Here is a 17,169-nt window from a genome sequence, read left to right on the forward strand (position 1 = left end):
ACAGAGACGCACGGAAGTCACGGGTGCATGCAGGGAAAGTAGTCAGGGCTCGGTGAGGAGCCTGTTCCCCGCTGAGGCGAGCCCCGGGGGTGGGGACTGGAATGGACGTTCCCCTCAGAGGCTGCGGAAGGCTAAGAGCTCGACCAGAACTCCCGTCGTGATTCCGACTCCCAGCTTGTCACTTTCTCAATGAGTGGCTGGGAGAGGCGAGGCGTCCCCCTCCCCCAACGAAAGCTTCGCGGGTGAAGACGTGCCCCTACGGTCCCTTTTCGGTAGAGGTAGCGGCTTCCGTCCCGCTCGCGTCCCCTCTCTTGGAGTTCCCTGGGTTTCTAGTGCAACCCACTGATAGGGTGTCGTCCTTTGCCCTCCCCTGCTCTGTCTCTCACCCTCCGCCCTCCCACAGTTCTCCTCCGGCTTCTTCAGCAAGACCGAAGAGCCCAAGGATGAATCTCCCTCTTCATGGAGACTGGGGCTCCGCAAAACTGGCAGTCACAACATGCTGAGCGAGGTGGCCACCTCCCGCGAGGCCCTGAGGGACCGGGGATCCTCAATCTACCGCTCTTCTTCCAGTCCTCGGATTTCTGCGCTGCTCGACAACAAAGAAAAGGTACCTTCTGGGGTGGGAGAAAGAGAGGGACGGGGATTCCCCGAAAACTCACTCGCTTAGGGATACAGCCCGGAGAATCCCCCAAATTGACCGGCACAATTCACTTACCCCCTTTTACTCCCTTTCAGAACGTGAACAATTAAATTAAATTAAATATAAAATAAGAGTGACATGCCATTTTTATCACTCACCTGGGACCAGTGAATATTCACCCTGGATGAATGGCCAGCTTCTGTGTTTATAGTATTATTATCGCTTATTAATATTATTATATTCACTAAGCATTTAACACGTGCCAGGCACCGTACTGAGCACTGGGTAGATACAAGATCGTAAGCTGGCACACGGTCCCTGTCCCACATGGGCTCACAGACTAAGAGGTACTTCATCCCCATTTTACAGATGGGCAAACTGAGACACAGAAAGGTTAAGTGACTTGCTCAGGGTCACATTGCAGGTAAGTAACGGAGCTGGATTAGAACCCAAGTCCCCTGGTTTCCAGGCCCGTGGTCCTTTCATTAGGGCACACTACTTGTACTGCTGACGAGACTTCTTTTTCTGGTATTTATTAAGCGCTTACTATGTGTCAAGCACTATACTACATACTGGGGTAGATTCAAGGTAATCGGTGCCTGTCCCACATCGGTCCCCCGGTCTTAATCCTCCTTTTACGCATAAGGTAGCTGAGACCCGGCGAAGTTAGCTGACTTGCCCAAGCTCTCACAGCAGACAAGTGGCGGAGCTGGGATTAGAACCCAGGTCCCTCGACTCCCAAGCCCATGGTCCTTCCACTGAGCCACGCTGCTCGGTAGGATGGCCGGGCATTGCCCTCCCTGCCAGGTAGGTTAAAGGTTGATGGTGCTTTCTCTACTGCTTACTCCAGCCTGGCAAATAGCTACTCCTTCACTTGCTCGCAACCGGTAAAATCGTGTTGTCCTGGAAATAGTGATGAATTAATCCAGTTGTTTGACCTAATCGATCAATTGTTTATTGAGCACTGACTGCGTGCAGAGCACTGTACTAAGCACTTGGGAGGGTACACTGTAGCAGAGTTGGTAGACGCATTCCCTGCCCACAATGAGCTCACAGTCCAAGGGGGCCTCTGTGCTTTCCAGTAGAGGTTTGTCTTTCCCCTTGATTGGCTAAGGAAAACAAACTGAAATACATGTTGTAACCCTTAGGAGAAAAGCCTCTGTTGAGCTCCTGAATTCTGTGCTCTGCCCCAGGTCTTGTCGCTAGTGGACAGGATTGCCCTGCTGGGACACGCTTCATGTTTCTCGTTTCCGTTTTGCTTGTTAGGAGAAGGACGGCAAAAGCTACTTCGCCTCAATCGCACCTCGAAGGCTCAACAGCACAAGTGACATAGAAGAGAAGGAGAACAGGTATGGCGGACTCGGGCTGTCCAGGTGGTTCTGCCTTGGTGCCCTTGAGGGAAGGGAAAAAGCCTCTCAGCCTGAGAGTTTGGGATGACCCTTTTCCTCACCTGGGCCACCAGCTCTCTTTGGGGTGCCGGGAACGTACCCTGCTCAGTGCATCGCCCAAAGGCGTATGTGTTTGTGATGTGGATTTGCCCTCCCCATTCCAGAGAGACCCACCTGGAACCGGGAACAGGCATTTGCTTGTTGTATTTCTGTCTTGTCTCTGGCTGTTTAGATCCCAGCACCCCTCAGAGTAGGCCCTCCAAGGGCGGAGCTTCAGTTGGGGGAAGACTTTCCGAGGCAACAGCGGGCGTGTGTTTTCTTTCTCGGCCTCCCGCAGGGAATCGGCGGTTAACCTCGTGCGGAGCGGCTCCTACACCCGGCAGCTGTGGAGGGATGAACCAAAGGGGAATGAACCTCCCCAGTCTGGCACGCCATCCACCTACGTCTCCACCTATCTGAAAAGGTACAGAGTCTCGGGCCTCGGAAACGGGCGGCTCCCCCTCACCGTTGAATCCCCTGGCGCCTGAAAGGCATCTGCATGCTTCTCTGCACCTGTGTTCGTCACCGCTCGACCTCTGCACCCCTGAGCTATGCCGAGCTTTCCCCAGATGAATGTTTTAGCCAAATTCATTTACTTGATCAGAGTTAAAGATCCATTTAAATGAGGTAGGGTTAAAACTGGTCATTTTTGAAGCTGTCACCACAGATGCGCATTCCAGATTTTACACTGACTTCTCCTTCTGAAGCTTAGAGCTGTAAGGGCTTTAAAAGACATTTAGCATCTCCACTGTCTCCGGGCAGGCGGCCCCCAACCCTCATGGATCAAGAGGTGACGGGCTCCCTCTAAAATTATTCAAGGAAAGAACATCTTAATTGAATTAAAGTCATCTTTTCTTTAAAGCAGCCGAGGAATTGCGTGTAGAACTGGGTCCACTGAGGTTTCCTTGGGGAGGCGGACCCAGCTCCCCAGTCTCAGACGCACCAGGATCACCAGGTGGCCTAGTGCTTTGGTTTCTTAGTTTGAGACCATGGAATGAGCTTGTCCAGTGACCCCACTTCCCTTGGGTTTCTCAAGTCCCATATGCATTCTCACTCGGACTCTTGTTTACCCACATAGAAGCCCTGGAAGAACGGGAGAGACAGAGATAAATAAGTCTTTCTGTTTGAGGAGAGGGAATTGAGGCCCAGCAGCTTTCTCTTTACAGGCAAGAAATAATTTCCAGAAGGATTAGGTGCGCATCTCTGGTTTGATGGAAAATCTGTCTCTCCTCTTATCTCCTTCTCCCCTACTTCCAGTTCCATTCTCTAGTCATCTTGAGTTGATAAATTAAAGTCAAGTTGACCCTTAAGCTTGTAGACCTGGTGTCGGCCAAAGACTGGGAATGGAGATAGGGCCGCTGACCTTCCAACCGAAATAGTACTACTAATGATCATATTTAACTCTCAACACAAGCTGAGCACTCGGGTTGGGTATAGCCCCTGTCCCCATTTTGCGTATGAGGAAACTGAGGCTCCAGAGAGGTCAGGTGACTTGTCCGAGGTCCCACAGCAGGCCCGTGGCCTAGTTGGGATTAGAATCCAGTCTCCTGACTCCCAGTGCCATGCTCTTCCCACTTGGCCATCCTCCTTTCAAGCGTGAACACGTTCTTGTCCGCAGATGCTGCGAAATGTGTTTTGTGAGGCCTAGGTTTGCGGCTGAAGGCGTTATTGCCCATCCCAGGCTGCATTATTTGGTTTTCATTTTGGAAATGAGGCCGCCCCAGTCACTGTTGGTTTTTTTTATGGTATTTGTTAAACGCCCACTCGGTGCTAGGCACTGTTCTAAGGGCCGGGGTCGTTAGAAGATAATCAGATTAGACACAGTCCAGGTCGCACGTGGGCCTCACAGCTGTAATCCCCATTTTACAGATGAGGTAACTGAGGCACAGAAAAGTGAAGTGACTTGCCAAAGAGCACCCTCTGTACTCTCAGAGCAGCCGGCGCAGAGCTCTCCGATTCCCCGTCATTTCGGCTAGCATCCCAGCCGGTGCTCCGGCCGGGGGGCGGGGGCGGAGGGTGGAAGATGGTGAGGCATCTAGACTCTAGGTGAGGCCTCCGACTGATTGGGTGTCAGCGGTTCAGTTTGGAAATAGCACAAGTCAGTCGACAGTTTGAAAGCGAGAACGCTTACCTGGGAGAGTGATCTTTCTACCCCTAAATAAATGGGAGGTTCATTCATTCATTCGGTAGTAGTTACGGAGCGCTTACTATGTGCAGAGCACTCCACTGAGCGCTTGGAATGGACAATTCGACAACAGACAGAGACCATCCCTGCCCAATGACGGGCTCACGGTCCAAAAGAAAGCAGAGCGGAACAAAACAAAGACAAGGCATCATCAAGATAAATAGAATCAAGGAGCTATACACCTTATTAACAAAATAAATAGGGTAATAAATAATATATATGAGTGAGCATAGTGCTGAGGGGAAGGGGGAAGAACAGAGTGGATGGGAGGGAAGGGGGAGCAGAGGGAAAGGGGGATCCTCAGTCTGGGAAGGCCTCCCGGAGGTGGGAAGCTGGCCCTTCATGTTCTGACCTAAGCACTTATTACGGTGCTCTGCACACAGTAAGCGCTCAATAAATATGATTGGCTGACCGGAGCCATCGATTCTGAGCTGTCAGGCATTTCAGACTGAGCTCCCCTTCTCCCTCCACTCCCTCTACCGCCCCCCCTTCACCTCTCCGCAGCTTAACCCTCTTTTCCCCCCATCTCCTTCTGCTCCTCCCCCTCTCCCTTCCCATCCCCTCAGCACTGTACTCGTCCGCTCAACCGTATATATTTACATCACCCTATTTGTTTTGTTAATGAAACGTACATCGCCTCGATTCTATTTAGTTGCCATCGGTTTTTACGAGACGTTCTTCCCCTCGACTCTATTTATCGCCGTCGCTCCCGTCTGTCCGTCTCCCCCGATTAGACCGTGAGCCCGTCAGACAGCAGGGACCGTCTCTATCCGTTGCCGACTTGTTCGTTCCAAGCGCTTAGTACAGTGCTCTGCACATAGTAAGCGCTCAATAAATACTATTGAATTTCCATGACTTGGCGTCTCTACTGCCACAGTTCAATTGATGCCACTTGGGTCGACACACTGGGCACGATCGGCTTCTTGGCATGTCCCGAACAGAAGGGAGAAAGATGGGTCTTATCTTTTTCTTTCTCCTGATCAGGATGGATGGCATTCTTTGTTTCTGTGTGTTTTTAAAAAAAATACCCTAAAGCCAAAGCCACCCTTTCAGGATGCATCTCAGATATATATTGAGGATATTGGGCAGCAGCAACAGTCATCCCTTTGTTTTTTGTGGCGCCTTTCCTCTTTGGAGCACAAAAGCCTTTCAGATCTATGATCTCATTTATCCCGACAGCATCCCGAACAGGGCAGGCCGTCGGGGGAACCGGGGAGATGAAGGGACCCGCAGGACTGGGGCTTGAACTCCCATCTCCCTGTCTCTTTTCCCTTGCTCTTTGGCGTTCATCACACAAGGGGAGAAAATGTAGAAAGTCACCATTTGAAAGTAAAAAAAATAATAATTATGGCATTGGTGAAGCACTTACCATATTCATTCACTCATTCTTTCGTGTTTATTGAGCGCTTAGTGTGTGCAGAGCGCTGTACTTCACGCTCGGGAGAGTTAGAGAAGCAGCGTGGCTCAGTGGCAAGAGCCCGGGCTTGGGAGTCAGAGGTCGTGGGTTTGAATCCCGGCTCTGCCACTTGTCAGCTGAGTGACTGTGGGCAAGTCACTGAACTTCTCTGGGCCTCAGTTACCTCATCGGTAAGATGGGGATTAACTGTGACCCTCACGTGGGACAACCTGATTACCCTCTATCTACCCCAGCGATTAGAACAGTGCTCTGCACATAGTAAGCGCTTAATAGATATCAGCATTATTATTATTACAATGCAACTACAAATCGACACATTTCCTGCCCAAACAAGCTTCCCGAGCACCGTACTTAGCACTGAGGTACATGCAAGGTAATCGGGTGCCCACATGGGGCTCACAGTTTAAGTAGGAGGGAGAACAGGTATTGGATCCCCCGTTATGCAGATGCGGAAACTGAGATCCAGAGAAGTGAAATGACTTGCCCAAGGTCACACAGATGGTACTTGGCAGAGCCTGATTTAGATCCCAGGTCCCCCGACTCCCAGGCCTGTGCTCTTTCCACTGGGTCATTCAGATTAATCAAAACTAAATCGTCAAAGAATCCATTAGAGGTCACCTAGTCCATCACCCTGCCTCCAGGCAGGATCAAACAAGCAGGGCCTAGTAGAAAGAGCACGGGCCTGGAAGGTGGAGGATTTGAGTTCTAATCCCAGTTCTGCCAACTGCCTGCTGTGTGACTTTGGGCAAGTCACTTCAGTGCTCTTGTTCTCAACCGTAGACTGTGAGCCCCCTGTCGGACAGGGAACTGTGTCCAACCTGATTAACTTGTACCTATTCCAGTGCCTAGAACAGTGTTTGATACATAGTGAACGTTTAACGAATGCCATAAAACAACCAAAAAAAAAAATCCCTGGAAGAGCAGTTAGTTGTCTTACCCTTTCTCTAAATTCTCCAGAGAAGGAGATCTCCACAGCTTCTGTCAGGGGGCATTCCAAGCTTCCCCAGTTTAAATGTTTCCTTCCATATTCGGTGAAAATAAAAGAAAATATGCTCCCGTCTTTTTCCAGAAAATTGTTCCCCTTGAATAATTCCAGTTCCTCTGCCGCTAGGTCTCACAGAGCCTGTCTTCCAAGCCTTTCGGCCCGTCTTCCCCGGGCCTCTCCCAGACTCTCTCTCTTCTGTTCCTTTGGCTCTCTTCCATGTCCCACTGGGCGTTTCTGCTAACATCACTTGGGCACGTCTTCTAGCAGCACCTCTTCCTTTCTTTGCTTCTGCTCTAGCTAGGTTTTCCGTTTCCTCGCTGCCCCTCCGTACCCGCCGTCTTAGTTTCGCGCACCTCTCTCACCCAGCGCTCCCTCTCCGCGCGGCGGGTGACCGGCACCGGCCGCCAGCGCCCGCCGCATAGAACCCGTCACCTGCAGGGCGACCCTTTGGGCCCCGGAACGTGACGGGGCGGGAAGTCGCGGCGTGTCTTGTCGGCCGCGTGGCCTGAACAAAGTGACCGTGTACTGTTTTGCAGTGCTTCATTTGGTAGAAGTAGTGACCCCACCAGCCCCTCCATTTCAGCCAATCGCAATTCATCTCCTGCTACCTCACCCACTACCTTTGGTTCATCTACCTCTCGGGGCAGCCAGTGGCCACCTGCCTCTTCCTGTCCCACACCAATCAGTGCAAACACTACTACGTCAGTTCAGCCTGGCAGGTAAGAATTCTGGGGGCCGTGGGGTCAACAAGGTCGGTGCCTCGTGATACCCTGATGGTGTATGGATTGAGGAGGTTGGAAATCGAAAACGGAGAACAAGGTCGTCGTTCTCTTAAGCCACCTGCAACTAGCGTATCCAAGGAGAACTTTTTTTGTGTGTGAAGAGGAAAAGCGGAATCCTGGAACTAGAAGATATTTTGAGGTCAGCTGGTTTATTCCCCCTGCCTCCTCACGGGGAACGCCTAAAAATCAGTTCTATTTATTGAGCTCTTACCGTGTGCGGAGCACTGTGCTAAGCGCTTGGACGAGTATCATTCAGAGCAGATGGCTAGCCCTTCTTTTGTGAAAGGTGGCCAGTTACGGAGGTGGACCGATTCAACCTGTAACCACTCTGATAGTCCTGAAATGCTTCCGTATATTATATGGCTCGCATCACCACTGGACTTTCCAGGTGTCCAACTACAGTTCATTCATTCAGTAGTATTTATTGAGTGCTTACTCTGTGCAGAGCACTGAACTAAGCGCTTGGAATGGACAGTTCGGCAACAGATAGAGACAGTCCCTACCCAATTTCAACAACAAGGTGATACAGTTAACTTTCGGTTCATGTGATGGGTAAATGAAATGTTTCACTGAGTCTAGCATCTCGCTAAAGTGGTACCGATATGCCGGTGAAGCCCAAAGATGGGAGTTTGGCCTTTTTTTTCCCCTAGTGGAAGGGGGAGATAGGAGCTCAGGTGGAAGGAAGGAAGACTTTTTGTTCTAAATTGCTGCCTTCTGGTGTCAGAATTACCCAGCCAGCTACTGAAGGTTCCAAATTAAACAACGTTAGGCTCTAGAATTGCTGAAAAATCTGCAGGAATGGAGAATATTGTGGGTCATTTCGGGTTCGTTCAAGAGGTGCTCTCTTGACTTGTAATGATCTCTTAGGCCATACTTGGGGGGTGTCTGTAATATTTTATCTCAAGAGGAAGTTGGTAATGGACTCCTATGTATTTATCTTGAGTATTGTTTTCCTGTTTGACAATTTAGGGAGAATTTTCAAATCTTCTTTTGAAATAGTGGATTTTATAGGTACAGTGACTCAAAGAGAAGGGGGATTCATTATAGTGGAGGTACTTAGTGATTGGCGGGTGCAGGGCTAGCATGAATGAATCTATTTCCAGGCTCTAGCACGGTGGGTATATGTTTGCACTCATCAATTTATTTTGACCACTCAGGTTGTAAACATTTTTACGTCCGTCTCTCCTATTAGAGTGTCAGCTCTCTGAGGGCAGGGAGCATGTCATTTCATTATTCTCTTTTTCCCAAGCTCCTGGTACTTTGTACCCCAACATGTGGATGCTTAATACATGGTACTGCACCCACTATTGAGTTTAAACAATTTACTGCCCATAGTGTCACCCTAAATGGGGGTGCCATAGTAATAATAATAATGGTGGTATTTGTTAAGTGCTTACTATGTGCAAAGCACTGTTCTAAGCGCTTGGGGGATACAAGGTGATCATGTTGTCCCACGTGGGGCTCACAGTTCTAATCCCCATTTTACAGCTGAGGTAACTGAGGCACAGAGAAGTTAAGTGACTTGCCCAAAGTCACACATCTGACAAGCGGAGGGGCCGGGATTAGAACCCATGACCTCTGACTCCCGAGCCCGGGCTATTTCCGTTGAGCCACGCTGCTGCCATCTTCCTCCCCGCCCCTTCTCAGCGCCGCCCTTGCTTTTGGGAGTGTTTCCACGGGTGTCAGCAGAAAAAGTGTTGAACCCCACATCTTGCCTGGGCCCCCCACTTTAAGCCTGCACCCCTTCTCCCTTTCAGCGGTGACTCTAGCACGTGCTTCACATATGCTTTTCCTCTGGGTGACGCTGGACAGATGTTGGGATTTTTCTCCTTTTTCAGGACATCTGCACTCTAGTGTTTAATTAAAAATGGAAGATTTTTTAAAAAATAATCATTCAGTGGTATTTATTGAGCACTTACTGTGTGCAGAGCACCATATAAGTGCTTGGGAGAATATGATACAGCCAAGTTGGTAGACGTGTTCCCTGCCCACGATGAGCTTAGAGCCTGAAAGGGGAGATGGACATTAAAAAGATGGACTATGTATATAAATTCTGTGGGGCTGAGGATGGGATGAGCTGTGCTTAAACCGTACAGATTCAGATGCAAGGGTGATGCAGAAGGGAAAGGCAGTAGGGGAAATGAGGGTTTAATCTGGGAATTCCTCTTGGAGGAGATGTGATTTTAATAAGGCTTTGACGGGGCGAGTGGTGGTCTCTCAGCTATAAAGGGGAGGGAGTGTAAGCTAAAGAGAAGATGTCGGCAAGGGATCGGTGGCAAGATAGACGAGATCAAGGTACACTGAGTAGGTTGGCGGTAAAGGACCGAAGCGGGTCGACTGGGCTGTGGTAGGAAATCAGGGAGCTAAGGTGGGAAGGAGGGAGCTAATTGAGTGCTTTAAAGCTAACGGTTTCGGTTTGATCCGGAGGTGGATGGGCAATAACTGGAGGTTCTTGAGGAGCGGGGAAACAGAGACTGAATGTTTTTTTTTAGAAAAATAACCAGTATGGACTGGAGTGGGGAGAGATAGGACGCAAGGAGGGTGATGCTTGGATTATCATAGTAGCAGTTTGGATGGAAAGAAAGGGGTGGATTTTAGTGCTGTCGCGATGGTAGAATTGACAGGATTTTGTGACAGACTGAATCTGTGGGTTGAGTGAGGGAGATGAGTAGAGGATAATGCCAAGCTTAGAGGTTTCTGAGTCAGGGAGGATGGTGGTGTTGTCTGTAAGTGATAGGAAAGTCATGGGGAGGACAGGCTTTGGGTTGAAATTACCGAGTGTCGCACTGCAGGACGATTTCACTATAATCTTGTTCTTTTTGACTCATTTCTCACCCAAACACGCACAGAGATCTCTGTGTTTCTCAGTCGTCACCCGCCCCCCCATTCAAGTTCATGATGTTGTTTTAAGCCTTCCGTTTGAATCATCAGGCACCCATTAGATTTCTGATTGGGGACTGATATTGTGTTGGCTGCTGACCAGTTGTCCTCTGTATATGTAGGATATTTTTAGAAGCAAACCCATGGCTTGTAAACATTGCGATTAGTAAACACATAGGTGGCAAAATAGATTTTTTCTGAGTTTTCACGCCTCTCACTACTTCTCCCATCCCCGTGGGTATCAATTTTGGGATCTTTGTTTCCCCAGTAACGAGCTCTGACATCACAAATGAGGGTTTCATGGGTGGGGAGCCAGTAGCAGGAGCAGACCCCATTAAGAAACAAAAGATCCTATTCTCATGCAAATGTACTTAATTATATCACTTGCAGGAGCAAAAACTACTTACTTTTTCGAGCAGAATCCCTTTATAAGTGTTTTTTGATCTCCTCACACATTTTTCTCCAATTTTGATTTTATCGTAACTCACTGAGTTGATACGAACCCCGACGTTTGAAAGCTGTTTTTTTTTTTCCTGAGACGAACTAAATCTTCTTCTGAGGATAATCCGTGCTCTGACCAGCACAGCTTGCAAGGTGTCAGGGACGGGAGGAGAGGGGATTTTAGTAAGTGACTCCACATTCCTCTTCATGAGCGTCGCGACCCCAGCGGGTGTATCCGTGGGCTAGGGAAATGGACCGAACCCCAATGGAAAGCCGCTGAACGGCAGTGTTTTTACCCAGCTTTTGATTTTTGTCAGGGAGTTTCCTCCAACAAATGCACTTCTACTGATAGAAACAATGGAACTTTCAGGTGGAAAGACAAGGAATGCGTGAAGGGCAGAGGGAGAAGGTGCTCCGGCTCACTCTTAACCAGCCGACAATCGCGGTGCCCGTTCGTCTGTTGAACGCGGGGCTTGAATAAAGTGCGTCTTGTCGTTCGTTGCTTTCAGAGCCTCCTACAAGCCACAGACTGACACGGCAGCGGAGAAGGCTACAGAGAACATCTCTTCTAGTACCCCCCTGTGTGTGATCACCAACCGCCCCCCTCCCAACACCACCAACGGAGTCACGACGGCCAGTGTGCTCTCAACTACTGGAACGGACCCCTCGGCGGAAGCCAGGGAGAGGAGGCGGTGCGTTGCTTTTGAAGTTGGGTTGGATCCGTGTCTGCTTGGGGCGGGAAGAGCGTGTCTCCCCGCAGGGAGTTCGCGTGGAGGGAATTGATGGGCAGGCTGGTTGGCAGGAGAAGATTTATTGAGGGAAATGTCAATCACGGCTAATAGGCCAGTTGAGATTTTCCAGGAAGGGTCAGTTCTCCTATAGCACCGAGGGTCGGTCCTTAATAATAACAATAATTGTGGTATTTGTTAAGCACTTACTATGTGCCGAGCACTGTTCTAAGCACTGGGGTAGGAGATGCAAGGTAATCAGGTTGGACACAGTCTTTGTCCCTCATGGGGCTCACAGTCTTGATCCCCCATTTTACAGATGAGGTAGTTGAGGCTCAGAGAAGTGAAGTGACTTCCCCAAGGTCACACAGCAGACACGTGGCAGAGCCGGAATTAGAACCCACGACCTCCGACTCCCAGATCTGGGCTCTTTCCACTAGGCCGTGCCGCTTCTCTAACGTCCCGTTAAATTGTGTTATTGCCCGCACGGCCTACCCGGCGGCTACAGCTGGGGAAGGGGCCGGGCTCATATCGTGACCAACTGTCATCGTCGGTGGTATTTACTGAGCGCTTACTCTGTGCGCAGCGCTGTGCTAAGCACTAGGGAGAGCACCGTACAACAGAGTTGATAGACTCATTCCCTGTCCGCGTCAAGCTCACAGTCTAGAGACAAGCATGTCGTCTAGAGGACTGCCGTGGTTTGGGTCTTTTTTTGTTTTTCAAACCCACCAACGAACTTGAAGGAGTCGTGTGTACGTGTTGCGGTGGGGGCGGTGACGAGTGTGATTGGGAGGTTCGGCCATATAAAGCAATCTCTGGGGTGAGAGGAGAAAGTTTATAGAGGGGGCCGGGGAGGCCAGAGCGTGGGGATAAGGCGAGGCTACAGCCTCGCCGGTGACCATGCGATAACCTGGCCATATCCTCTCTGATTAAGCACTGTGCTACTGTAGGCAGCAGATGTGGCTCAGTGGAAAGAGCACGGGCTTGGGAGTCAGAGGTCATGGGTTCGAATCCCGGCTCTGCCACTTGTCAGCTGGGTGACTGTGGACAACTCACTTAACTTCTCTGTGCCTCAGTTACCTCCTCTGTAAAATGGGGATTAAGACTGTGAGCCCCACGTGGGACAGCCTGATTCCCCTGTGTCTACCCCAGCGCGTAGAACAGTGCTCTGCACGTAGTAAGCGCTTAATAAATACCAACATTATTATTATTATTATTATTATGTTGCTAAGGCCATAATGAAGAGTAATGTCAAAGTTAGACCTTATGCTGTAAAGCCGAAATTGTGTTAGGAGCGTCGTGGCCTAATGGATGAAGCAGCGTGGCTCAGTGGAAAGAGCCTGGGCTTCGGAGTCGGAGGTCATGAGTTCGACTCCCGGCTCTGCCACATGTCAGCTGTGTGACTGTGGGCAAGTCACTTCACTTCTCTGGGCCTCAGTTACCTCATCTGTAAAATGGGGATTAACTCTGAACCTCACGTGGGACGACCTGATTACCCAGTATCTCCCCCAGCGCTTAGAACAGTGCTCTGCACCTAGTAAGCGCTTAACAAATACCAACATTATTAATATAGAGCACGGGCGTGAGAGTCATAAGGGGCTGGGTTCTAATCTGGGCTCTGCCACTTGTCTTCTGTGAGACAAGTGTGCAAGTCACTTAACTTCTCCGGGTCTCAGTTACCTCATCTGTAAAATGGGCATTAAGACTATGAGCCCCATGTGGGACAGGGACTGCATCCGACCTGATTAACTTGTATCTACCTCAGCACTTAGAACAGGGCCCGGCACATGGTAAGCGTTTAACAAGTACCATTAAAAAGAAAAAGAAACTTTGGAAGTCCAGTCATAAGGTGAAGCTCTAATTGTAATGAATCATGACCTAGTGGAAAGGACACAGGCCTGGGAGTCGAAGGATTTGGGGTCCAGTCCTGGCTCCACTACATACTTACTGTGGGATCCGTGCCTCAATTCCCTCATCTCCAAAATGGGGACTCGATACCTGTTCTTATTTCTTTAGACTGTGGGACCTGATAATCTTGTATCTACCCCAGTGCTCAGCACTGTCCTTGCCACATAGTAAGTGCTTAGCACATACCACAGTTATTATTATTAGCTAGCAATAATAATAGGGAAGACCCTCATTATGGCAGAACTGGCCAGATGATTCTTCCAAAGAGTTTAAAACACTCATCGTAGTGATCCTTGCTCTCGGTATGGGAAGAAAAGGAAGCACAAGATTATTCTTCACATTTCATCGACAGGTCAATCAGTGGTATTTATTGAGCACTTACTGTGCACAGGCCACCGTACTGAGTGCTCGGGAGAGTACAGAACAACAGAGTATGTGTGGGCGGCCTGCTGTCGTCCCCTTGGATCGGGTCAGGAGGAAATAGAAGGAGAACGACGGGTATATTCATTCATTCATTCATTCATTCACTAGTATCTATTGAGCGCTTACTATGTGCAGACCACTGTACTAAGTGCTTGGAATGTACAATTCGGCCCTGGAATGCCCTCCCTCCTCACCTCAGACAATCTAATTCTCTAACCCTCTTCAAATCCCTACTTAAAACTCACCTCCTCCAAGAGGCCTTCCCAGACTGAGCTCCCCCTTTTTCCCTCTGCTCCCTCTACCCCCCCCCCTTCACCTCTCCGCAGCTAAACCCTCTTCTCCCCCCTTTCCCTCTCCTCCTCCCCCTCTCCCGTCCCACCCCCTCAGCACTGTACTCGTCCGCTCGACTGTATATATCTTTGTCACCCTATTTATTTTGTTTAATGAGATGTACATCACCCTGATTCTATTTAGTTGCCATTGTTTTTATATGTTCTTCCCCGTGACTCTATTTATTGCCATCGTTCTCGTCTGCCCGTCTCCCCCGATTAGACCGTGAGCCCGTCAAACGGCAGGGACCGTCTCTATCTGTTGCCGACTTGTTCGTTCCAAGCGCTTAGTACAGTGCTCTGCACATAGTAAGCGCTCAATAAATACTATTGAATGAATGAATGAGTGAATGAATTCGGCAACAGGTAGAAGGCTGGGCGCCCTGCACTGCTGGCTCCCAGCCACAATTTACCTCAGGCGTTTATATTATTTATTATGATATTTGTTAAGTGCTAACTGTGTGACAAACGCTGTCCTAAGCACTGGAGAAGATACAAGTTCATCGGGTTGGACCCAGTCCCTGTGCCACATGGGATTCCCAGTCTAAATTAGGCCTCTAAGGGCCAAAGCGACAGCTCCTTTTTCCCTCCTACATTCACTGAAGGCAGCCGACGTTAGCCGCACCCAACCAGGACCTCCACCCCGAGGCTTATCGTCTAACCTGGCCCTCAGTTTTGCTGCTGGTATCCGGATTTTTTCAAAAATATTTCTTGTTCAGTGCTTACTATGTGCTAGGCACTGTAACAAGTGGCTCAGTGGAAAGAGCCCGGGCTTGGGAGTCAGAGGTCATGGGTTCGATTCCCGACTCTGCCACTTGTCAGCTGTGTGACTGTGGGCAAGTCGCTTAACTTCTCTGTGCCTCAGTTACCTCATCTGTAAAATGGGGATTAAGACTGTAAGCCTCACGAGGGACAACCTGATTGCCCTGTATCTACCCCAGCACTCAGAACAGTGCTCTGCACATAGTAAGCGTTTAACAAATACCAACATTATTATTATTATTATTACAAGATAATCAGGTTGAACCCAGTCCCCACATAGGACTCACAGGCCTAATCCTCATTTTCCAGATGAGGTAACTGAGGCATAGAGAAGCGAAGTGACTTCCCCAAGGTCACAAAGCAGAGAAGTGGTGGAGCGGGGATTAGAACCCAGCTCCTTTTGACTCCCAGGCCTGTGTTCTATCCCCTAGGCAGTGCTGCTTCTCTGGGTCCAGTGAAGTATGGGTGTGCAGATCCTCACACTCACACCCCAAACACTCCCAGCTGTTCTTCCTGTTCAAAACCAATGCTGCCGTCAGCGACATCTTTATCCCTCCCGGATACTCCATCCATGCCTGGCAGTCCATCCACGGCACACCGTGCGCATGATAACTCTGGTCGGAGTGATGAGGGCGGTCATTTTTAGATCAGTTTCCGCAGCTCTTTCCTCATTTGGAATGAGCGCAGCGAACTTCAACTGACACTCGGAAAGTGGCCAAATGCTGTGGCTTCCCCAGCCATCAGATGACCTCTGGGCCGGACCAGCTACGGGCGCAGGAATTTCGAGGCTGTAGATCAAGGGAGACATGAGGATCGGAGGTGACGCAGGAGTTGAAATCCTGAGAGGGGCAAGGTACCGAGGAAGAGGAGGATTTTGAACAGAGTGTCTTTGACCTTTGAATGCCATTTTATCTATTGCTCCTCCTGTCCATTCTTGCCATTTGTGAAGACACAGTGGTGCCTTCAGGGCCCATGCAGAATAGGAGATCACTACCAACTGTGAAAAACCAATGGTTTCAGTCATGAAGGGGTTTCTCCCAAATCAATCCATCAATCAATGGTATTTTATTGAGCACTTACTATGTGCAGAGCACTCTACTAAACACTTGGGAGAGTGCAATCCCGAAAAGCAGGTTGAAGCGATGGAAATGAGTTAGATGAGACTTAAAGATTTAGAACGCTGCACATTGAATTGAGAGTAGGTGCTTTTTAGGTGGGACAACTGAGCGAAATAGTTCATCAAGATTTCCAAGGAGGCGATCAAACCGAATCACTTTCCTCCTCCACCCAAGCCCAGGCGTTTAAAAAAAATCTGGTGTTTTGAAAACAGCAGAATCTTCCCTCTGGAAGATTTCCTTGGCTGCTAGTTCCCCAGTTGAAGTTGCAACATCCCCTCTAATCAGTTCATTGGCATACCATAAAGGGCACATTTCAGTTCCCCCTAGGCAATCAGTACCAGGATGTGCAAGCCCAAGGCCTGATTTTTTTTTTTAAATGGTATTTAAGTGCTTACTCTGTGCCAGGCACTGTACCAACTGCTGGGGTAGATACAAAATTGAACACGGCCCATGTCCCACATGAGGGACACAGTCTTAATCCCCATTTTACAACTGAGGTAAGCGAGGCACAGAGAAGTGAAGTGACTTCCCCATGGTGGAGCTGGGATTAACTCAGGTCCTTCTGACTCCCAGGCCATGAGGCCATGCAGCTTCTCAAGTTACGCGGGCTGGAAAAAATTGTTTCATTAAGGGTTTGGATAAATTATGGGGTGGTAGGCTCTTGATGGGTTTCTAGATGGCATATTTAGAGGTGTGGAAGGTTTGTCCCTAATTGCGAGGTTGTATGTCAGGAGGACAGTTGCCTCTAGGAGTTCTTTGGTGCTGTTGTTAAAGGCAGAATGTCAAGCTGGAAGGACAGCATTTTTTTTAATGGTATTTGTTAAGCGCTTACTATGTGTCACACACTTTACTAAGCGCTAGGGTAGACACAAGCTAATTGGGTTGGACACAGTACTTCTCCCACTAAAGGCTCACAGTCTTAATCCCCGTTTACAGATGAGGTAACTGAGGCACAGAAAAGTTAAAAGACTTGCCCAAGGTCCCACAGCAGACAGGTGGCAGAGCTGGGATTCCAGGTCCTCTGATTCCCAGGCCCATGCTCTTTCCAGCTAGAGAAGCAGAGTGGCTCAGAGGAAAGAGCACGGGCTTGGGAGTCGGAGGTCATGGGTTCGAATCCTGGCTCTGCCACTTGTCAGCTGTGTGA

At 49.4% G+C, this 17,169-nt stretch overlaps 1 protein-coding gene across 8 annotated transcripts in view; it reads left to right on the forward strand.

Moving 5' to 3' along the window:
• PPP1R12B (protein phosphatase 1 regulatory subunit 12B) overlaps window positions 1-17,169 on the forward strand; it is a 245,567-nt gene that overhangs the window by 94,660 nt on the left and 133,738 nt on the right. For 6 of the 8 annotated variants that reach the window (XM_029068787.2, XM_029068781.2, XM_029068780.2 and 3 more), the window contains exons 10-14: window positions 404-607; window positions 1,907-1,989; window positions 2,366-2,491; window positions 7,191-7,373; window positions 11,267-11,449. In XM_029068787.2, the coding sequence (XP_028924620.1) occupies window positions 404-607; window positions 1,907-1,989; window positions 2,366-2,491; window positions 7,191-7,373; window positions 11,267-11,449 (779 nt within the window). The remainder of the gene's footprint in view (window positions 1-403; window positions 608-1,906; window positions 1,990-2,365; window positions 2,492-7,190; window positions 7,374-11,266; window positions 11,450-17,169) is intronic. The other 2 variants (XM_029068784.2, XM_029068785.2) reach the window with 1 other exon arrangement.

Source organism: Ornithorhynchus anatinus, chromosome 7, assembly GCF_004115215.2.
Source record: "Ornithorhynchus anatinus isolate Pmale09 chromosome 7, mOrnAna1.pri.v4, whole genome shotgun sequence".
NCBI classification, from domain to species: domain Eukaryota; kingdom Metazoa; phylum Chordata; class Mammalia; order Monotremata; family Ornithorhynchidae; genus Ornithorhynchus; species Ornithorhynchus anatinus.